The sequence below is a fragment of the Lontra canadensis genome, unplaced genomic scaffold, assembly GCF_010015895.1.
Source record: "Lontra canadensis isolate GAN:19392208 unplaced genomic scaffold, GSC_riverotter_1.0 scaffold54, whole genome shotgun sequence".
Taxonomy (NCBI): domain Eukaryota; kingdom Metazoa; phylum Chordata; class Mammalia; order Carnivora; family Mustelidae; genus Lontra; species Lontra canadensis.
The window spans coordinates 2,007,719-2,031,494 of record NW_022631048.1 but is presented as its reverse complement, the minus strand read 5'-3'; the positions used below and the strand labels follow the sequence as shown (position 1 = coordinate 2,031,494).

The 23,776-nt window shown below is 37.4% G+C and overlaps 1 protein-coding gene across 5 annotated transcripts in view; it reads right to left on the bottom strand.

Moving 5' to 3' along the window:
- Positions 1 to 23,776, bottom strand: part of SUGCT (succinyl-CoA:glutarate-CoA transferase) — a 763,713-nt gene that overhangs the window by 371,066 nt on the left and 368,871 nt on the right. For 3 of the 5 annotated variants that reach the window (XM_032874961.1, XM_032874965.1, XM_032874964.1), the window contains exon 12: positions 4,612 to 4,714. In XM_032874961.1, coding sequence (XP_032730852.1) covers positions 4,612 to 4,714 — 103 coding nt within the window. Of the gene's footprint in view, positions 1 to 534; positions 1,151 to 3,122; positions 3,198 to 4,611; positions 4,715 to 23,776 lie in introns of those variants that run through there. The other 2 variants (XM_032874962.1, XM_032874963.1) reach the window with 2 other exon arrangements.

Below are 23,776 nucleotides of genomic sequence, written 5' to 3'. Positions count from 1 at the left end.
AATACTTCGCTCTGTTTGCTTCTATGACATATTTATCCCATACGAAAGATTTGCTAAAGGAGTTGTAATGGCCTTCTGGGACAGGAAGAAGAAGGTTTCTGTAGAAAATGTTAAATTAATTTTGATGGTGATACAAAGTTAAGGAAGGGTTGTTAAGGGATGGCTTGCTGCCACGGGGTGGGGTTTTGTTTTGGTATCCTTTTAGAGCCTGCAGGTGTTTGGCACTGGCTAAAATCAGGGCCAGCTGTGATATTTCAGTTCTGATACTTCCCTCCCAATAGTTCTCAGAAGTCATGCTTCGGGGTGATGTCTTACACCTGATGGATTCAACTTGTGTGGTAGAAATGTGAAGACAGTTAAATAACACCAGTTTGGCGACACCCGCTGCCCTCTCTTCCCCACCCATGGGTCATGGCATCAAGGAGGAAAAAAACAAAAAAAAAACAAAAGCAAAACATTAATCAGAGATTCAGTCATTCATATCTATGTATATTTTATTTGCTCAGTTCAGTCGAAGAATATACTTAGAATCACCAGATACACGATCTTAAGCAAAATACAAAAAACAGGATCACACAATCTCTTTTGATTCTCATGGTAGATAATGATGCTGTTAACTGCTCTCATTGGTGGGATCCATACCTATTTTTACAGGAATCTGAAGAGTTTCTATTAAAAGCTGCATTTTCTTTTAAGTTTGTTTGGGTTGGAAAACCTCAAACCACAATGCATTTCATGCACATGTTCCCCAGGGTATGTTAAATAGGACCATACTGAGGTCATCTAGCAAGTTTTTTAAACTTTTTAAGAATTCCTTTAATGTACTGCACAATCTTGGCCTGGTTAAAAAAAGATATTTTAAGAGAGCACTTAAAAAATGACTCTTAAAATCTACATGCAGATAATCAATATTACTCAGTTCTACAGAATACACAGAATTTTCCACAGATAATTTATCACCGAGGGAGAAAAGCAATAAAACTACCACTAAAAGGCTTTTGGATCAAAATTTCCCTAAGCTCTCCGTAAATACAGACCAAAACCCGCACAGTATTCTTGACTGACTTAACAGTGGACGCTTGGAGGATCCTTCCAACCTTTCAGCATCTGCAGCAGATAATTAGAGGCTCAAAGGTAGACAACCTCTCATCTATCCAAGAAAAAAAATAAATCATCTGCTCCTTCAGCTGAGCCAAAAAATCAAGTTTCCTCAGAACATGAGGCCACGATGAAATTATTTAGGTTAGAAATAGTTTCTACCATCACGTACATTTTTGTTGCCGAGGGAGCCCAAACCACAGATGAAAGGTGAATGGCCCACTGGATAAGCAGGCCCCCAGAAAATCCTCTCTTGCACTTGGATGCTTCTGATTGTTTTTTTTCTTTTTGGTTAGACATACCCCTCTTCACTTCATCAAAGCCCCACTGCCGGCGCCAAGTTCCAGGCCCTGTGCTTCACCCAAATCAATTTCCAGTTAGCTGCGGCAGCGCATGCGCGCGGGGAGCCAGCCACGGGCCAGCCGCGCGGTCCCATGTCTGAGCGCGAGGGGCCGGTTCCGTGCACCCGGAGCCAAGAAGCTCTGCAGCTCATGGGGGAAAAACAAGGGAGGACACCTTAAACGGAAATGACACGTTTACGGAAAACAAAAAATAAGAGGGTTTGCAGCAATCAGGAATGATGAGGGCTGAAGAGTTCCTGGCACAGAGTGCGCGGATGCCTTTTTTTTTTTTTTTAAAGAATATTACAGCTTGATTTGTAAGCCAGGGATCCCCGGCCCCACTGCCGCACTGAATTTGTTTGTAGCCACCAAACAAAGGTGTTTTTTAAACAAAAACATAACCTTTAGCAAAGGTCTCCACCAAAGAAGGTTTTGCTTTTTTTTTAACCAAAATATTACAGTAAATAAGGGTACGATCATAACCGGAGCTAATACCGGGTCTTGGACCTTTACCTCTGGCAAACCCTGCTGTCCTTGATAAACATTATCTCACGTAACAGGACAGTATAGAGAAAAGATCCTATTACACCACTTTACAGTTGAGAAAACCGAAGCCCAGTAAGTTTATAAAACTGCCCAACAGCTAGGACTCCAGGGTCTTAACCATTATGCAGCGCTTTTCAACACAAGTTTTCCAAATAAAGGCTATACAAAGAGGTTGTCAGCCCCACCACTGGGAGCACAATAGCCCCTCCGTCATTTGGAAAACCTATATTTGGCAAGTTAACCAACTCATTCATTCACTGATTCATACATCAACAGCATTTACTCTCTATCTGCCATCTAAGTCGATTTTAAATTTATTTTTTCAGAAAGGAAGAGAATTACTAAAGTCATGCTAAATCCCTAGCACTTGGTACATAAGTACAATAAAGGTTTGGCAAATGAATTTTTTTAAGTAGTCCAAAAACATAACTCCCTGATTTTTTTTTTTTTTTTGCATTTTACATTCCTTCCAATATTCAAAATGATAAGGAGTTCTTTTTAAAAGAGCCAAGTGTCCTTACCTCTTGGGCCAAACAGTTCTACACACAATTGCCAGAGTCATCCGTGTTAATTTTTAAAATGTAACAATACTACATTGCTCTCTAGTCTTTCTAAAACTCCAGATAAGTTTTATGTGCACGTTTGGTATTTTAAACTGCAAAGAATGAGATTATATATTAAAGAGACCAACTCTACTCTTGGAGCTTGGGTACAACTGTCAGTAATTATCACTGGATGATTAAGAATTTTTGATATTAGAATGGTATCAGTTAGAATCTACTTTTCGGTGGATAAGAATGCAATTTTCAGAGACTCCTGGGGTAGTAGCAAAAGTCAGTATCCCGGCTGAGGTAACAGCAATCTTTTCCATTTGAAAAATGACTGAGTGCTAAAAATATACCATAGACCAATATTAGAAACTACTGCGGGTCCAAGAGTTGCCATAGAACGATTAAAGTAATGAACCGAACTACAAGGGAAAAGTGGGAATGAAAATCCTACTATCCTATATTCAATCTGAAGCAGCCCATAAGGTGAACAACTTGAAGGGTGGAACCTTGGTTCCTTGTTCATCAAAACCTAGACAATAGGCAATGTTAGAAGATACCCAGAGATTTTTAAAATAACATTCTTTACCTTGGTGTCTTTGTGCCTGAAGAAACACAGGTTGAATGATGGAAATGCCGATGATAAAACTCTCAGCAATGATCTCTAGAGAAAGGTGCCCTCAAACCGAGTTAAACGCCAAATCCTACACAGCTGGTACCACTTTTCAATAGGAAAATAATAGTAAAATCCACCCCTTCCCCCACAACTTAGAGCCAAAGCTTGGCCTCATTCGAAGCTACAATGTGAGAAAACTGGTCCTCTGGGTCTGGTACATTTCAGAGCATGCGCACTGCAGCCCCGGGACAAGGAGGCATGGATCTCCAGACATTAACCCGCTGATGCAGCGAGGACCTGGTCACATAAACTCACTATGTATCCAGCGTATCCAGCGGGCCCCCTTATCTCAAATACTTATCGGCCATTGTTTTATTCCGGACAAAGCCTTGCCACATTCAGGATCTTGGCAGGAAGAAAACACAAAGCAGAATTTCTGAATCCATTCATTTTTTTTCTCCAGTAAATAATTGTCAACATTGAATTAAATACATGTCAATTCTCCTTGCAGTTCTCCTTCTACTCATGTAGAAGATAGGTACCAAAGTTAAAGAGTTAGGTCAGTTTTCAACAAAGTTCTCCTCCCTTAGAAAAATCATCTTCCATTTTCAGTACTTCATTTCAAAGAAAAATCGGTTACAATATAAAGAATCTTTTCAGGCCTATAATTTTGAAGAGTTGGAAGCTGCTAAGATATATGAATAATCATAGTGAAAGCTTCATAGAAAAATGGGGTTCCTCTACCTTTTGGGATTAATATGCGACTCTGAGAAACAGTAAATTGCTTGCAGTTATACTGATTAAAGTAATAAATCAAAAATTTTTGATAGCATCTAAAAAATTTGAACAATGTTACAGAAAAAAACTCATTTTTTTCAGGTGATCCTTATTCCTGGGGCCCAAGAAGAAGTCTATAAGAATTGTATAGTACAAACCTCTATTTGAAGTAAGATTGATTCTTCACAAATAATGTACTTTATTAATCAAAATATATAAAAGCCTCCCGTTTGCAAAGTTAACTCTGACTTGCTTTGGACACTTTAAGATAGCCATCTGGTAAGATGTGGGCTCTAACTAAAAACTATACAAACTATATAACAACTATAAAAGCTGTCATACTTCCTTCTACACAGAATGTTCTCTGAGGGCTTGAGCCCAATCTCTCAATTGTCTACATTTCCGATTTTTCAGGAGAAACAAATGTCCTGAACTTGCAAACTTTATGTAGTGACTGCTGCAGAAATACGTTAGATCTGATGGGTCTGACTGTAGACAGCCAGTTCTAAGTTGATTCTTTTTACTTCAGACTCACAATCTAATGCCACCATCAAAAATCACATTATGTGACGGAAGCCCATGACCAATGGCTCACGTGTATTTATGTGAATCAAACTGGATAAAGAAAGAGAGGCAATGTCTTGTGTTTTCAACTGCCATGTACTAAAACGTTCAAAAACCAAACCTGGGGTTCTGCAAATACGTTCTTCATGTCGTTGATTGGGCCATACGCAACCCCGCTGCCTTCGAAGAGGTATAACCACTTGCTGGTCATTTCTTCTTCAAACCTAGGAACAGACCCAAAAAAGAGGCATTTTTTACAAAGAATGTAACACAACATTTTTTCTCATATGGCCCTCTTTTGAAGCAACCAATAATGACAAGAATATGTTCCTTGAGTTTTCTTTGTTCCTAGTTTTGAGGATGTTGCCTAATAGAAACAACTTGACTTGCCCAGGAGTGGTTAAGAATAACCACCCGGCTCCCATTGTTGGAAGGTCTACCATTAGAGATATAATCCTTCCTACTTCTGTCCCTGTGTGCTTTTTGACAGAGGATCCCTTGCAGAAGACACAGATTGTGTGGGGAATGATTTTAACTGAGCTTAAATTGCTGTGGTATTGAGCACTTTATAAATACAATAATATAATTGCAATTGGGAGGGGATGTCATTGTGCAGTGTTTTTTAGGTCTCAGGCATAGTAGTACATGAGTTTAAGGTAAATTTCTCAAAACAAAAACAAATGTAGTTGTTTTAAAAGAAAGCTATATGTTTGGGGTGCCTGGGTTGCTCAGTCAGTTAAGCGACCAACTCTTGATTTCAGTTCAAGTCATGATCTCAAGGTCCTAGGATCAAGCCCCGCACTGGGCCCTCCACTCGGGAAGAAGTCTGCTCTCACTCTCCCTCTCTCTCTCTCTCTCTCTCTCTCTCAAATAAATAGTCTTTAATTTAAAAAAGAGAAATATATATGTTCTACCTCCATTATATTTAAAATATACCAGAATTAACAGCCGCAACACAACTTTAGCTACTTATTTGCACTACTACTTACTAATCAGAACAAATCTAGGCATGTGAAGACGGATATATATCTGTTTAGACAGCAACACTCAAATCCAGCCAAGTCCTTTTCCTTTGTTTTGTTTTTTCTGTAATTTACATTAGACTTCACAGATAAAAAGCTTATCTGAGTGACTTTGTTTTCTCTCTTAGGTGTCAAGGAAAGGGGACCTAATTCATTGATGAGATTCACCGTTTTATACCTCCTCTTGTTAAGACAGTGGAACAGAAGTAAAATCTTGGATCCTCAAAGACAACTCAACAGTCATAATTTGTAATATACGAAGAATATAGAATCACTAATTTTTAAAATAGCAAACTATTTCTAGTTAAGTAATTATCTAGGTGAAAAGAGATTTTTTAAAAAACATTAGGTAAAATAGACTATTGGCAGCAAGCAGAAGGCTTATGGGCGGGCAAGTGGAAATACAGTAGAAATAGTATTCACGGACTTCACTCAGCAATCTTAGACATAACTAGAATTAATCTTAGGTGTGCAGATGCCACGGGAAATTATAATGGAGAATGCACTATTTCTTCCACCGTTTACAACAAGGGTGGCAACAATATCAGTACTTAGAGGACACTTTTCTAATCTCACCATTTTGATGAATAAAGATTTTCCATTGTCCATTTTAATAACAGGCGATAATGTTAACTATGCCTACTTAGTACACAATCAAATACTTCACCTCTGCATACTGAAAAGCATTCTCTTACGGGAACACCACCATGCAAGATGAAATGTCTTATATTAGTTGATTCTTCACAACCTTATTTTTTTTTTTAAGGACTGTTAAAATCATCTCCTGGCCAAGACTTCCTAAGACATATATATCACCAGAATGATATAGGCTGAAAGAATAAAAGAGATACTTTGAACCTGGAGCCCTTTCAATCTGGGTGTCAATCATTTAAGTTTCCATAAGCAGAGCATTATCGTGGCTAACCTGATAAATTTTCAAGACAAGTGAATTTATCACCACCGGACTCACCCAAGTGGCCTCAAAGATCTGCACAGAAAATGCGTGTCAAGATCCCAACAAACCCATAGCTGCAGGCCTGCCAACAGAAAACTCAGGGGAATAGTTGAAGTTTTAGTATTTATATAAGCTTTTCACCACTGGGCAAGAGAGGGGGATTTATTTCATGTTATGGAAAACAACAGATGCACTTTGGAAATGAGACTGGGGAGCGAGACAGTGTCTGGAGCTGCAGTGGTGACCACTGTTTGTGGATGTGCGTGGGCGTGGGCGTGGAAGTGTTCATAAATGCCTTCAACTCGAGCGGCCAGAGACAGAACATTGCAGCATTCTGCTGCTCCCAGAGGACGCATCCATCATTTTCTTCTGAAATCTATCTCTTGATCTAAATCTGATGTGGAATCTTTTCCTTTATCTATACAAAAAAGCTGAAAGCACATATTTTTATTAACCACAAAAATGCTGCTTAAAAAAAAAAATGGAAAGAGCTGTTCTAAATCACTTAGGGCAAAACAGTACTGAGGATAAGACAGGAAGGGTGTCCTTCCATGCAGTGTAGGAAGCCTCAAAGCTTCGGCCTCCTCTGGGCAGTTACTTGGAAAACTCTTAAAACAAGTCAGACTTCATTGTGAACTTGCTAAATCAACCCATATAGTCAATTTTAGATTTTTGCTGAATTCAATTCCTGTCAAGTGACTCATTTAGGAAGATGTAACATTAGTACGTAAAGATGGACCTGAGTTTAAATTTCTTAGCATCAAAATGTTACTTAAAGAACAAACAAAAAACTTCTCTTTAGAGAATGGATTAAAGCTGCAGCCAAATCCAACACAAGAGAGAAACTAAGAGATAGAGACTGTAGAGTTGGAAATAATTCTAACATTAATGATTACTAAATGCTGGTTACCATGTCTTGTAGCTTTTCTCCTCACGAGGACATTGTAAGGGAAGTATTATTCTCATATGACCAAGAAGAAATTCAGGTTCAGAGAAATTAACTCGCTGAAATTCATAAAGCTTCCCCCCCTCACCATACTTTTTTGAGGCATGACAGGCCAATAAAAATTGTATATATTTACTTTGTACAGCATGGTTTTTTAGAGTGCAGTGCAGTGATTTAATACAATACACATCATGAAATGATTACCACAATCAAATTAATTTACACATCCTTTACCTCATGGTTACCATTTGTGTGTGTGTGTGTGTGTGCGTGTGTGTGCGTGTGTGCGTGTGTGTGTGCGTGTGTGTGGTAACATTTAAGATCTACTTAAGAACATTTAAGTGTGAAATATGGCATTACCTCCAGTGACTGATTCTCAGAATTTTTTCATCTTATAACTGAAAGCTGGTACCCTTTGCTCAGTTTCTCACCATTTCCCCCACACCCTAGTGCTGGACAACCACCATTCAACAGTCCGGTTCTGTGAGTTTGACTTTTTAGAGTCCACACATCAGTGAGATCAATGCAGTATTTGTATTTCTGTGTCTGGCTTATTTCACTTAGCACTTCCATCCTCTATAGCTCAAGATACATCTCCTTACACTAATACTCATTCATTCCTGATGCTTTTTGCAAAAGTTTGTTCTGTCCCAGACATGGGGATTACAAAAATAAAAACGTCCCTGTTTTCAAAGATCATACAGTCTAACGGAGAACACCGCTAAGGAAATTGATGATTTACGGTGCAAGACGCCGGGACAAAGATGAGTGTCCAGCCTACAGCTGAGTACCAAAGCAGGAGACCTGAACTGGGCCTGGGGAGTGAGGAAAGAGTTCAAAAGCCAGGTGACATTTGAGCCAGCTGGCTGAGGGATGAGTTAGCATTTTCCATGTGGAAGATGGAAAGAAGGGTTTTCCAGAGAGAGCAATGTGTACAAAGACCCAACCTGGAAAAATTCTGAAATCTCCTGTGCCCTGAGTGGCAAAGGATAAAATGGGAAAAGAAGGTTAGAACAAGAGTGCAAGGCATCTTGTCTGCTATGCTAAGGATATTGCTTTGCCACTGGCCATGAGACACCCAGAGAGGTCTTTCAGTGGGGGGCTGGCATAATCGGTGTTAATACAGGGAATGGAAGAATCCAGATGAGACAACAGGCAAAAAAACTTGACGGGAGGCAACAGACTCTCTCCATCTGATGCATCTTTAAATCTCCCCTTCTATCAATATCTTCCATGTTATTGTCAATAATAAACAAGTCTTGGGGGCACCTGGGTGGCTCAGTCAGTTAAGCATCTGCCTTGCGCTCAGGTCATGATCCCGGGGTCCCAAAACTGAGCTCCACATTGGGCTCTCTGTTTGCTGGGGACTCTGCTTCTCCTTCTGCCATTTATCCTGCTCGTTCTCTCTTTATCTCAAATAAATAAATAAAATCTTTCAAATAATAATAACAATTTTTCATTAAAAAAAAGTTTTCTGGACATTCTTAGCTCTTTTGTTCCTATCCTATTTTCCATTTCCAGTCTGCTACGACTGCCTGAGGCTCTGAAATTTGACTTGTACACCAACACCTTTTCTTGCCCGATCACCAAGGGTCTTCGGGGACCATTCCCCAATATTCTTTTCATAGTCCTCATCCTCTATGTTCTTTGTGCATTTGATCCTGTTGACTATCCTATCTTTATATCCTATGCTATTGTACTTATTGGATTTTTAATACCTCTGTGGCCATTTCGGTTTCTTTTATTAATTATTTTACCTTTTTCTTCCAGTCTCAATTTCCTTTGTTCTCTTTTACTCATCTCAGTAATCCTGTCATCTCCATGCGGATGATACCCAAATCTATTTTCAGCCCTAACCCTCCCCAAGTCCCTCTTCCTAGCTACCATGGGGTACTTCTACTTAGATCCACTATCACCCCCATAAATACGACATGCCATAGATGACTAAGACTTCCATTTTCCCCATAAACCTTGTATTTCTCCCTTGCCTGAATTCACACTCTTGGCTAAATTGGGAACTCTTTCTTTTCATCACCTCCTGTAATTTACACATCATTGGCCTGTAGAATCAACTTTTCAACAGTGAAGTTTTATTTATCTAGTCCCACTGTTCCTACCACAATTCAAGTCCCTTGATTCTTCCCACTTGAACTATAGCAACAGTTGATTAAAACTTATTGCCTCCCAAGGGAAACAAGGGCAAAAATGAGCCATTGGGACTTCATTGAGATAAAAAGATTTGCAAAGCAAAGGAAACGGTCGACAAACCAAAGACAACCTACAGAATGGGAAAAGATTATTTGCAAAGGACATATCCGATAAAGGGCTAGTATCCAAAATCTATAAAGAACTTATCAAACTCAACACCCAAAGAATAATCCATTCAAGAAATGGACGGGATACATAAATAGACATTTTTCCAAAGAAGACATCCAGATGGCCAACAGACACATTAAAAGATGCTCAAAATCACTCAGCATCAGGGAAATACAAATCAAAACTACAATGAGATACCACCTCACACCAGTCAGAATGGCTAAAGTTAACAAGTCAGGAAACAACAGATGTTGACGAGGATCCAGAGGAAGGAGAATTGTTGGTGGGAATGCAAGCTGGTGCAGCCACTCAGGAAAACAGCATGGAGGTTCCTCAAAAAGTTAAAAATAGAGCTACCCTATGACCCAGGAATTGCATTATTAAGTATTTACCCCAAAGATACAAATGTAGTGATCCAAAGGAGCACCTGCATCCCAATGTTTATAGCAGCAATGTCCACAATAGCCAAGCTATGGAAAGAGCCCAGATGTCCATCAACAGATGAATGGATAAAGAAGACATGGTATGTATATACAATGGAAATCTATGCAGCCATCAAAAAATGAAATATTGCCATTTGCAATGACATGGATGCAACTAGAGGATATTATGCTTAGCGAAATAAGTCAATCAGAGAAAGACAATTATTATATCCTCTCACTAATATGTGGAATTTAAGAAACAAAACAGAGGAGCATAGAGAAAGGAAGAATAAAATAAAATAAGACAAAATCAGAGAGAGAGACAAACCAAGAGATACTTTTAATCATAGGAAACAAACTGAAGATTACTGGAGGGGAAGGGGATGGGAGATGGGGTAACTGAGTGATGGGCATTAAGGAGGGCATGTGATATAATGAGCACTGTGTTATAAGTTATAGGTATAAGGTATAAGTTATATAAGGTTATAAGTTATACACAACAGATGAATCACTGAACTCTACCTCTGAAACTAATAATATACTATATGTAAATTAAGAGAATGTAAATAAAATTAAATTAAAAAAATAAAACTTATTGCCTCCAATTTTCCTCCTTTCAGTAAAACGAATTTTAGTTATGTCTCAAATCTGTCCAACTGTCTCTTTCCCAAGGATAACTATCTTCTTTCACACTAGAGAAACAGACTATTTCCTCACTGCTATCCACCCATAACTTAGAAGACAGTTGGCACTCAGTACTTGCTGAAGGAATATACAACTAATTGGTCAGAATTAGAGGGTCTCGGTCATATTTCCTTGAATTAGTGGGGTGGATTACTTTCTCGCAAAATCTTCCTTAGACTAGGTTTATTTAGACATTGTGGCTAGGAGAAGGAAGACAATTTGACGGTCTTCATTTTAAATTAATATCACAGTATCTTCTCTTTTCCTTCTTTTCTTTTCTTTCTTCTTCCAACCAGTCTCTAAATTCTTCATGTCTTATCAAAAATAAATTTCAAGTTCCCAAGAACTAACTTCTAATACAAACATAATATTTCAATGTAGGGACTATGTTATCCAGAAAATTATAAGATCTTAGGAACTCTAAAGACCTTAAAAATTATCTATTGTTTAGGGCACTTGGGTGGCTCAGTCTATTATGCACCTGACTCCTGGTTTCAGCTCAGGTCCTGATCACATGGCTCAGCCTAGCATTGGTTTCCGTGTTCAGTGGGAGTCTGGTTGGATATTCTCTCCCTCTGTCTCTTCCCCCACTTGTGCACTCTGTCTCTCTCTCTCTCTCAAATCAATAAATAAATCTTTAAAAAATTATTATTTTCTGTGTTCTACAAAACCATGTTATTATGTGCATTGAAAATATTTCTAGTAATAAGGAGCATACTGGCAGCTCACTCACTGTAAGTATTCAAACACAGGAAGTGCACTACAGTAGAAAAGGCAGGAGATGTAGATAAATCTGGGTTTGAGTCACAGCCCCAGCATCTCCCACCCATATGACCTTAATAAAAATATCAATTAATAACATTCACAATTTTGCAAATCAAAGCTTAATTCTCACAATAATCCTGTGAGATAGGTATCATTATTATGCTCATTTGAAACATGAGTAAACCAAGGGTTAAGAGAGTTTAAGTAACCTTTTTAAGTCACATCAACATTAAGTAGTCAAGCTGGAAGTCTATCTTGGGTTCCAAGCCCAAGTGTTAACCATCACTTTCTACTGCTTGATTTTAGGTAGCAAAATCCAGGAGAACAGACCAGACAAAGCTCTGTGAGTTATGTGCTGCCAAAGACCAGTCCCACAGAGGGCTGAAAAAGGAGTGGTTGAAGCCTAGCCTCTTGACTTTAGTCTTAACTGAGAACACTTTATGTACCAGACACCACAAGGAATACTTTACACATATTATTTCTAGTTATCATGATCCTGTAAGATGAGTTTTATGATTTTGATGACTAAAGAAATTAAGGCATAGAAAAGTCAAGCAGGGAGGTATATGTAAGAGAAAGCTACCAGCTCAAATCTATCAGCTGGTAGGATCTTGAACTGGTCTTTCTCTATGCTCGTTCGATAGGGTAGACCGACTAGAAGTCAGCATCAACCCAGTTAAGTCCAGCACACAGTGCCACCCTTATCATGGCAAATCAGAGCTGGGGGACAGAAGGAAGTTAACTCTGTACCGAGTGAGTCGCCTAGGCTTCAATATTCCCAATTCCTTTCCCACTGACCATTGATCAATTCTATGGTCCTATAATGTCTCATAATATTGACCACCATATTCCAATCTGATCTTTTTAAGAATCTTATGAGAAAGGACAAGTTATCCCTATTTCGAAGATGAAAAAAGTAGAGCATAATTGAGACTCATACTTCGGTCTTTGTATCCCAGGCTCAGAGCTCATCTCACTATGCACTGCTGCCATTTATGAAAGATAATCAACAAACAAATCAATAAATGAAATGTATTTCCTAACCTCACCTAGCTTTGTGATGTTGGGTAAGTTTTTTAACTTCTCTGAGATCCAATTTTCTCATCCGATGTAAGAAAATTATAGTTGTAGATTGCTTAACACAGCACCAGCATATAGGGAGTACACAATAACTGCTATTTCACTTAATAGTAGTGTCACTCACACTAAAAATAAATACAATAATAAAATATGTCTAAAATTGCAAATCCAGGGAAGGAATTTTAACAATTCATATAGCAGACCTTATTTATTGCTGATCAACTCTCAAGATATTCTAGGGTTATAAAAGTATAAGCATACACATGTCAAATCATTATGATGTGCACCTAAAACTAATATAATGTTATACATCAATTACAGTTAACCCTTAAACAGCATTGGTTTGAACTCTGTGGGCCCACTTACACACAAATTTTTTTTAGTAAATACAATACGGTAAAAGTATTTTCTATTCCTTATGTTTTTCTTTTTTTAAAGATTTTATTTATTTATTCGACAAAGAGACACAGTGAGAGAGGGAAGCAGAGGAAGTGGGAGAAGGAGAAGCAGGCTCCCTGCTGAGCAAGGAGCCCAATGTGGGGCTCGATCCCAGGACCCTGGGATCATGACCCGAGCCGAAGGCAGATGCTTAATGACTGAGCCACCCAGGTGCCGCTCATTATGATTTTCTTAATAACATTTTCTTTTCTCTACCTTATTTTATTGTAAGAATACAGTATATAATATATATAACATGCAAAATGTGTTAATGAACTGTTTACATTATGAGTAAGGTTTCTAGTCAACAGTAGGCTATTACTAGTTAAATTTGGGTTAGTCAAAAGTTATACACAGATTTTCAACTGTGTGGGGGTCTGGCACCACTGACCGCCACATTGTTCAATGGTCAACTGTATATCTCAGTCAAAAATTATTTTTAATTTGAAGATAAAAAATCAAAGTCTCTGGGACTTCTAAAATGTATATACTTGCTACTCATTATTTCTTTTTCTAGAAAATATCAGTGTTTGTACTGAAGCTTCTTGGGGATTGGTGATGACACCAGTATCAGGAATCTCCATTGGTCTTCACTACACATGGAAATCCCAGAGTAGTTAGTGACAATGCAGAAATTTCAGTCTAAGCAAGGAGTAATAAAGCAAACACATTTCACCAGGCTAGCAACCTGGAGAGCTGAAATAGTTTAAAGAGGTACCAACATCAATATAGTTTGTAGAGAAGCCACAGAGGTTAAATCTTATCTTTTTTTGGTCTCATCCTGTGGTTCAGAGGAAGTCCAAAGTCTCAATTCCTGTTGGTGATAATGCCTACTGGGAGTCATGCTATGTCCATAACTAGATAAGGTCCCATTTCCCTAAGAGATCCTTAGGCGCCCCTGGGACAAAATCTGGTGATTTAAAAGTCAGTGACAGCAACTTGGAGCCTTTGCCCTTTATCCTTACCACCCACTAGACTTTGTGAGATGCTCAAAGACACTTTCTTCCATGATTTTCAGAGTTTCTTGAGCAGAGAATATGGCAAGAATTGTGGCAAAAGTAAAATCATATCCTTCTTGGTTTCATGAATCTTTCCCCACTTTTGGGTCAGAACAGAAAAGTATTTCAAGGATAAACTATATACACAGACTCTGTGACAAGACTTTAAATTTCTGAATCCCCTCAATCATTCCTCCACATAAAAATTCAGGACTCAAAAATGTAGGTTATTTTGGGGTTCTAGTTAGTTGTATTTTCAGAGAGGTTTTATATGAAAATCCAAATGTAACTTAACTAACATTGAAATACAACTTTATGTTGTAAAAGCAATCTTCAATGCACACAATGATTTATTCATATAATTGGAAATATGAATCAATTTGCAAAAAAGTTCACATTTTTGCATAAGTAGAAAAGTATACCTGGTCTTGTTATATACTGTTTCTACGGTAGAATTGTAGACTTGCCAACCATGGTTTTCTGGAAATAAATTTCAATATTTATATACCCAGAACCCACACTCTTTTAAAATTTGTATACATCAGTTCCATCCCCTTATATAAATAAATACAAATACATTTGTGGGTTTCCCCTAAGAGTAACTCTCCAGAATAGTGGAGACAAACTTCTCTTCACATGCCACCTTCTTGATTTACGAAAGACTATGCCTTTAAACTCCAAGTAATTTTGAAAAAAAAAAAGAAAGAAAGTGAAATAAATATCTTGCAGAGCCTTAACAAAAACAATGGAGAATTGCAAAATACATTACACTGGAAGACAGTAAAAACTGAATATAACTTTGTAAAGATATGCTGTCCACATAACATAAAAGTTTTTGGAAGAGTTTATTTCAATATTATAGCAATGTTTCCCTAAGATTTTTAAAAGAGAATTCAGGAATATTATCCACTAGAGTTAGTCCTTAAATTATTTTTTTTAAAGATTTTAATTTATTTGAGAGACAGCGATCACAAGTAGGCAGAGAGGCAGGCAGAGAGAGAGGAGGAAGCAGGCTCCCTGCTGAGCAGAGCCTGATGCGGGGCTCAATCCCAGAATCCTGGGATCATGACCCAAGCTGAAGGCAGAGGCTTTAACCCACTGAGCCACCCAGGTGCCCCAGTTCTTAAATTATTAAGTTTATTTTTTATTTTACTCTTTATTTCAAACATACCAAAAAGTGCATGAAAACTATGAAAGAGAAAACTATTAAAAAGAAAATAATACAAATACTTATGTCCCGTCACCCACCCACATCATAAGAATCTTAACATTTTAGCATATTTGCTTCACATCTTTAAGGAACAAAATGTTACCAACACAGGTGAAGCCCCTTCTGTACCTCTCCTTTACCTTATTGTCCTTTTTCTTCTCTTCAAAAGAAACACTGTCCTATTACATATGTGTATATATCTGTTCGGATTAATCCATGAGAGATGCGAGGTATCATGTGGGTTTTTAAACTTAATACCGGAACTTGCTTTCTTATTGAACATTTTAATTTTAAGATCTATCTGTGTTCATACATAAGGATTTGGCTCAAGTGTTTTATCCACTGGGCACATTCCAGTGTGAATATTTCACAGTTTATCTTTCCTCCTGCTTGTTGTCTATCATTGTTTCAGTCTCTTACTGCTACTCACAATGCTTCAATGGAACCTTACACTTTTCTCTGTCTATTCCAACAGGACTGATTCCCTAAGGTATATATGAAGAAGCAGAATTGCTGAGTCGTAAAGCAGACACATCATCAGCTGCATTAGATATTGCCAGACTGTTCTCCAAAGAGATTGGTGCCGATTTTCCGTGCTCCATAGTCTCATCAACTTTTGTAATCACACTGAAGTGTTGTCAATCTTGTAGAGATAAAATGGTATCTCATGATTACTTTAAATTAAGTTGCATTTCTCACAGCTGGAGAAATTAAACATCTATTGACCACCTTAAAGGTTATTAGATGGGCTTTCTTTTTCTTTTCTTTCCTCTTTGTATTTTTTGCACATTTCTCAGTTGGATCATTTTTCTTTTTTTTACTGATTTATGCACTTTCAATTTCTTCTAGATTACAGCTTGTCTTTTAGCCTTATTTACCTTTCCATACAGAAGCTATTAATTTTAATGCAGACAAGTCATGATTCTTGTCCTGTAAGATTTTTGCTTTTCATGTTGACTTACGAAGTAATATCTAACTTGTTAAGCTTGTCATGAGGAATTAAATGGAAGGTGTATGTAACAGTGCATGGTACAAGTCAGTGCTACATATGTCACATTAAATAGATAAAACTACACTTACATTATTGAAAAGGCGAACTGTTGGCAAGGAGGAGGAAGAAACTAGAAGTTCTGGAAACAAAAATTTGGTACAGGGCTACATTTCATAAATGTAGAGCCTACAGATAATGTCTCTTTGGACAAATCTGAGCAAACCAAAATCAAAGCAATGGGATTCTATAAGATCCAGGCTGAAGTCTACAAAGCAGTAACTATAAACAGGCCTGTGACACTTCTATAACCCACAGAGGAACAGCTGGAATTAGTTGGTCGGCGTTTCTACCGTAAACAGAACCACTGATTTAATATTTCCTGTAATCTTCTCAGACCTTATTTCCTCTTAGGAATTTATCTCTACTATTTCTGATAAATTACGGTTAAAGTTATCCTTTTCTCCCTCTAGCATTCACTAGCTCTCTCCTTCGTCTGAATGACAAGCTACAGGCCCTACAGAAGATGGAGTGGAAGCCCATCCGGGGAACCCAGTCAGTGCCTGCCAGTACAGGGCCACTCAGAACCTTTCCTACAACTTGCTCTTAAACACATCAAGACACTTACTAGGCTGAGTAGCCACTATTCCTTAAGTTACCACGAATTATCACCACATTCACAGTTCAGATCCATACAAATGATCATTCACATTTCAGAAACATACTCTGTTTTGTACAGATTTTCAATGAAGTGCGGGTCATATGTTAAAACAGTTTCACCAACATTTGTTGTGACTGTCCATACAGCCCAAGCAGCATCATTGCAAACATGATATAAGGAAGTTGCCCTCATTGCCAAGATCCAGTAATACCTTACACCAGGGCTTCTCACACTAAGAAGTAAGCCTCTTGAACTGAGATCTCTTTGTGAAGAACCACTAGTACAGCAATATGCAGTTTCTATTGAAAAAATATTTAAATATCAACAGACACAAAAGAAGAAATAAAATCAATGATAACCTTAGTATGCAGAAATAATCTTAGCTTATACATATTCTTTAGCATTTTTGCATGAATATACATTTTAAGAAATAAAAAGGGATCATACAGGTTTTTTCTTTTTTACTGTATTAAAATATACATGAGGGGCGCCTGGGTGGCTCAGTGGTTTAAAGCCTCTGCCTTCAGCTCAGGTCAAGATCCCGGGGTCCTGGGATTGAACCCCGAGTCGGGCTCTCTGCTCAGTGGGAAGCCTACTTCCCCCAGCTCCCGCCTGCCTCTCTGCCTATTTGTGATCTCTCTTGCTCTGTCAAATAATAAATAAAATCTTTTAAAAAATAAATAAATAAAATGAAATACACATGAAATTTACCATCTCAACCATTTTTTAAAGTTATTTACTTATTTATTTATTTGGGAGAGAGTGAGCGTGAAAGAGATTACAGAGGGAGAGGGAGAAGCAGACTCCCCGCTGAGTAGGGACCCTGATGTAGGGCTCCATCCCAGGACCCTAAGATCATGACCTGAGCCAAAGGCAGACACTTAAATGACTGAGCCATGCAGGTGCCCCCCACCCCCGTCCTGACTATTTTTAATTGTACAGTTCAATGGCATTAAATACATTGACAGTGTTGTGCAGCAGCCATCACCACCATTCATTCCTATAACTCTTTGTTCTTATAAAACTGAAACTCTATACCTATTAAACACTAACTTCCCATCTCTCCTCCTCTCCAGGCCCTGGCAAGCACCATTCTACTTTCTGTCTCTATGATTTTGACTACTCTTAAGTATCTCATATAAATGGAATCACCCAGTACATGTCTTTTTGTGGCTAGCTTGTTTCACTTAGCGTAATGTCTTCAAGGTTCACCCACGTCAAGAATATTGCAGAATTTCCTTCCTTGTTAAGACTAGCTAGAAGTTACAAAACATTTCTGAAAGACATTAAAGACTTAAATAAATGGAAACATGTCCCAGGTTCGTGGATTAGAAGACTTAGTATAGTTAAAATATCAATATTAATTCAAAGCAAACAATAGATTCAGTGCATTTCCTATTGCAATAGGAACCTGTAGAAATAGAAAAACCCATCCTAAAATTCATATGGAATCTCAAGGGACCCCAAACAGCCAAAACAAAAGAGAAGACTCACACTTTCTGATTTCAAAACTTATTACAAAGCTGCAGTAATCAAAACAGTGTGCTTTTTGTATAAAGATAGACATAGAGATTAATAGAAGAGACAGCCTAGAAATAAACCCTCACATTTACAATCAGGTGATTTCTGATAGGGTGCCAAGACCATTCAAGGGAGGAAAGGACAGTTTTCTTGCAGATAGTGTAGGGAAAACTGTATATCCAGATGCAAAAGAATGAAGTTGACCTTATGTAACACCATATACAAAAATTAACTGAAAATGGATCATGGACCTAAAACAATAAAATTCTTGGAAGAACTCATAGGCCAAAAGCTTCACAATATTGAATTTGCCAATGATCTCTTGGATAGGACACCAAAGGTATGCGTAACAACAACAAAAAAAAATAGACAAATTGGGCTTCATGAAAATTTTATGAATTTGTACATCAAAAGACACATTCATAAAGTAAAAAGGCAATGCACAGAATGGGGGAAATATTTGCAAATCATTTATCTGATATAGGATTAATATCCAGAATATACAGAGAACTCCAAAAACTCAACAACAAAACCACACAATTAAATATGGTCCAAAGGACTCAAACAGACATTTCTCCAAAGCACATGAAAAGATGATCATCATTAATCATTAAGCAAAATGCAAATCAAAACCACAAAGAGATGTCACCTCACACTCATTAGTATAGTTACTATCAAAAAAATAAAAAATAAATAAAAATAATAAAACATAAAACAGAACCACAAGCATTAGCAAGGATATGGAGAGACTGGAACACTCATGGGCTATAGGTAGAAATGTAAAACGATACAGCCACCTAGAAAACCATACGGATATCCCTCAAAAAATTAAAAATAGAATTGCCATGTGACCTAGCAATTCCACTTCTGAGTGTATACACAAAAGGAGTGAAAGTGGGGTCTCAAAGATGCATTTGGATATGTGTGTTTATAGCAGCATTATTCACAGTAATTAAAATGTGGAAGCAACCGAAGTGTCTATGGATGAATAAATGGTTCACAACGTTTTGCAACCATTTGAAATCTGGCAATCATATGTCCAATGGTCAAGGAAGAGTTACCTACTACGGCATTTGGAAATTTGTGTTATTTTCCTAAGGTGTGTGAATATTGCTTCAATAAACATCCTTGCAGCTAAATCTCTGTACATGATCTTTTTTCCTCAGGATTCATTCCTAGAAATAAAAAATTTTAAATGTGCATAATTTCAGAACATTTTTATATTTCATTCACTGAACAGGTATTTACTGAGTTCCTACTAACTGCTAGGAAGTGTCTAGGGTCATAGGAGTGAACAAAACACAAAATTCTCATCTCCTCGAAGCTTGCCTAGGAAAGAGAATAAATGAGTGAAATCCACATTACTTGTGGAAGTGCTATGAAGAAAAGTAAAGCAGAAAATAAACCCTTTCCATGAGTGCTTGCACCATTAATAGGATGACTTAAGAAAGTCTCAATGAAAAGAATAAATGTTGTCAAATGCATCGTATGGACAGTTTCTCTTACAAAAACTCAGAAACTTGGTATTATTTTTATCATTTGACTTGCTTTTTCCCAATTTGATAAGCCAAGGGGGGGAAGCATTTTGCTAATTACTAACACTGTTGATTATTTGTGTATCTTGATTTACAAAATGCCTGATAATATTCTTTCAACAATTTTCTACTGTGTTTTCCTCTTTCTCATTAATGTGTGAAAGGTTTTGACAGGTTTTGTATTTACCTTTACCTTTTATTTATGGTGGTTTTTACTGTACAGAATTTTTAGAATAATTCTGATTCTCAAGGATATAGGTTATAATAGAATTAGAAGAACCCATAATTACTCATTTGTGTTATCCTATATCACATACACAATAATCTCAGAATAACTATTTTAATCTTACCACAAATATGATTTAAAAAAAATTTTTTTGACTCTGTGGCCCAATTCTACCCCCATGTTTAATGTTCTGTATCTATGTATCTATACGGTCAGAATACACTATCACTGTTCAGACTCTCCCTTCCACTTTCATTTGGTTATATTATATGTATTTCACATGTATAAATGAGGCTTGCCACCAGTCTTTAGGTTAATATCTCTACAGTCAATTTTGTTATCTGAAGCTCAATCTTAAGTAGATTACTGAATTCTTGCATAATTACTAAAAATTTGTATCCTATTTTACCTTAAGGTCAGATTTAGTGCATATGAATATCCTTAGTTTTCTTTCTTTGAGTATCTTTAAAATGTTATGCCCCGCCCCCCCCCCTTTTTTGGCAAATTGCTCCTGGGGGAAAAAAAGTCTGATAATATAAATTCTTTCCCTTATAAATTCTTTCCCTTATAAATTCTATGTTCTTTTTTCCTAAAGACTTGAAGGATATTTTTTTTTCCTTTAAATTCCAATAATTTTACTATGTCTTAGTGTTGTTTTTTAGAGTCAATACTCTTGGATACATGGTAAGCTATTCCAATATATAGCTTCAAATCATTTCTTTTAACCCCAGGAAATACTCTTCAATTACAGTGACTATCTTAAAAGTCTGCGAACAGAAATTATTATGTCCTTACATATTAAAATGTCTTTTATGAATTAAACAACCTCTCGCTTAGGCTACCAAATATGTGAGGAAACCACATAAAGAAAGAAGGAAATGGACACAAAATTCAGTGTAGCTGCTCCTTTTTCCCAGGAGGCAACAGGAAGATGACATAGGTTAGTAACACACAGGTGGACTCACATTCTGGTTTTCGAACGGGTACTACTTTCGCGGGCATTCATTGATTATTTTGCTTTAACATTTAAATCAATATTAACCTATTTTTTAATGTTTTTATTTTTTTTAAGATTTTATTTATTTATTTATTTATTTATTTATTTATTTATTTGACACGGGGTGTGGGGGGGTGGCAGACAGAAAGGGAGAAGGTTCCCCCTGAGCAGGGAGCCCAATGTGGGGCTCCATCCTAGGACCCCAGGACCATGAACTGAGCTGAAGACAGACACTTAAGAGTCACACAGGTGCCCTTTACCTATATTGTTTAAAATGTCTTTTATGACATGATGTACATTAGTTTGTATTTCCATACTTTATAAACACCCTATTGTTTCTATATTTGCTTTTTTCCCCTTTGTTAGTTTCATACCTTGGAGACTCCTGTAGGTCATGTGTTAAGTTTTTTTCCTCCACCATTTTCAACATTTGGTGCTTTCCTCAAATTCTTGTTTGAAATATATTTTTCCACTGCTTTTCAATTTTTACAACTTTCTTTATTTTCACGAGGAATTATCTGTGTTGATTCCCCCTTGTGTTCCTTCTAATTTAATCTTGATTTTTTTTCTTTTGTACCTAATATTTTCCTGAGTTCTTTCGCTTAATTTCTGTGTGTTTCAAATTCAAAGTCAAGTTATTCTTTCATATTTTCTATCATTATTAGTGTCTTTTACTTCATTTTTATCTGTTGTATGGGTATGTCTTTATGGCATATTTTTATTACCTACAGGAATATGATTCTACTTATTTTCTTTTTTAAATTTTATAAAAAGTCTGTATAGGATTTGAGTCTCAACACTTTTCTGTTACTTTCAGTTTTTTACCTAAAATTAGTTTCCCTGAACTACTTGAAGAATTCCATCTTCAGGCGCCTGGGTGGCTCAGGTGGTTAAGCCACTGCCTTCGGCTCAGACTGTGATCCCAGAGTCCTGGGATCGAGTCACGCATCCAGCTGTGCAGGGAGTCTGCTTCTCCCTCTGACTCTCTCCTCTCTTGTGCTCTCTCTCTCTCAAATAAAAAAATAAAATCTTTAAAAAAAAAAAAAAGAATTCCATCTTCAGTATTTTTGTGCAGTATTAAAAAAAATATATAGGGTAGCCTGGTTTCCAAAACTTCCTGGCTCTGTCCTCCCCTCTTTTATCTCTATGTTCTGTCCTTGTCGCTCAGGTCCATATCCTGCTCAATTTTTATTTCACTCCCTGCAGTTTTTCAGCGTGCAGTCCTCTCCTGGAGGGTGATTTTCAACACTTCAGAGCAGCTATCCTGTCCCAGTTTCTTCAGAGCTTATCAGGAACCCCCTGCACTCAGCTCCTATTTCCGTTGCTGTCCTCAGAACTGCTCTTCCCATTCTGAAGAAAACCTCTAGGTTATCCTGGACTCGCACTCAAGTCTATGAGAGAGGCCCCAGTGCTACCTTCTATTATTTCCCTTACAGATAGAGGCTGCTATTATTCAGGTCCCATGGGTTTTGGTGGAGGTTCTTTGGGATTCAAGAAGATTCCTTGTCCTCTTGTTGTAAATGTTTTCCATGATTTTTTCTCATTTTTTTCCAGTAGCTCAGTTTTTATGTGGAGATTTGGGAGATCCAAAGACAAGGCTGCCACCACAATGTCCCCAGAAATTCAAGGGTGTTATTTTTTAAGAAATTTGGAGACACTTCCCTATAGATTACAAGTCAGCTGCCATTCTGAGCTGCAAAGAAACTCATTTATGATTCAATTTTTATTATTTTTCCTGGCCAAGTTCAACCTCTTATCACCAAACTGGGAGTCATCTTTTCATTGTTTGCTACTAGTCCTGAGCAGGACTCAAACATAGAATGCAGGTGATTAATGATGTCTACCTCTTCTACTCACTTAAAATACACATTCAGTGCATCAGCATCATATCGAACATACTCTAAATCCAGGTATATGGTAATGGAAAACAACACACCATAGAACGCAAGCCTGCAAGTGCTCCTTAATTTTCTTGTTTCAAAACAGTTTTTTTTTTTATAATTTTATTTTTTATAAACATATATATATATATATTTTTTTTCCCCCAGGGGTACAGGTCTGTGAATCTCCACGTTTACACACTTCACAGCACTCACCATAGCACATACCCTACCCAATGTCCATAACCCCACCCCCTCCCAACCCCCCTCTGCCCAGCAACCCTCAGTTTGTTTTGTGAGATTAAGAGTCACTTATGGTTTGTCTCCCTCCCAATCCCAACTTGTTTCATTTACTCTTCTCCTACCACATTAACCCCCCATGTTGCATCTCCTCTCCCTCATATCAGGGAGATCATATGATAGTTGTCTTTCTCTGATTGACTTATTTCGCTAAGCATGATACCCTCTAGTTCCATCCACGTCGTCACAAATGGCAAGATTTCATTTCTTTTGATGGCTGCATAGTATTCCATTGTATATATATACCACATCTTCTTTATCCATTCGTCTGTTGATGGACATCTAGGTTCTTTCCATAGTTTGGCTATTGTAGACATTGCTGCTATAAACATTCGGGTGCAC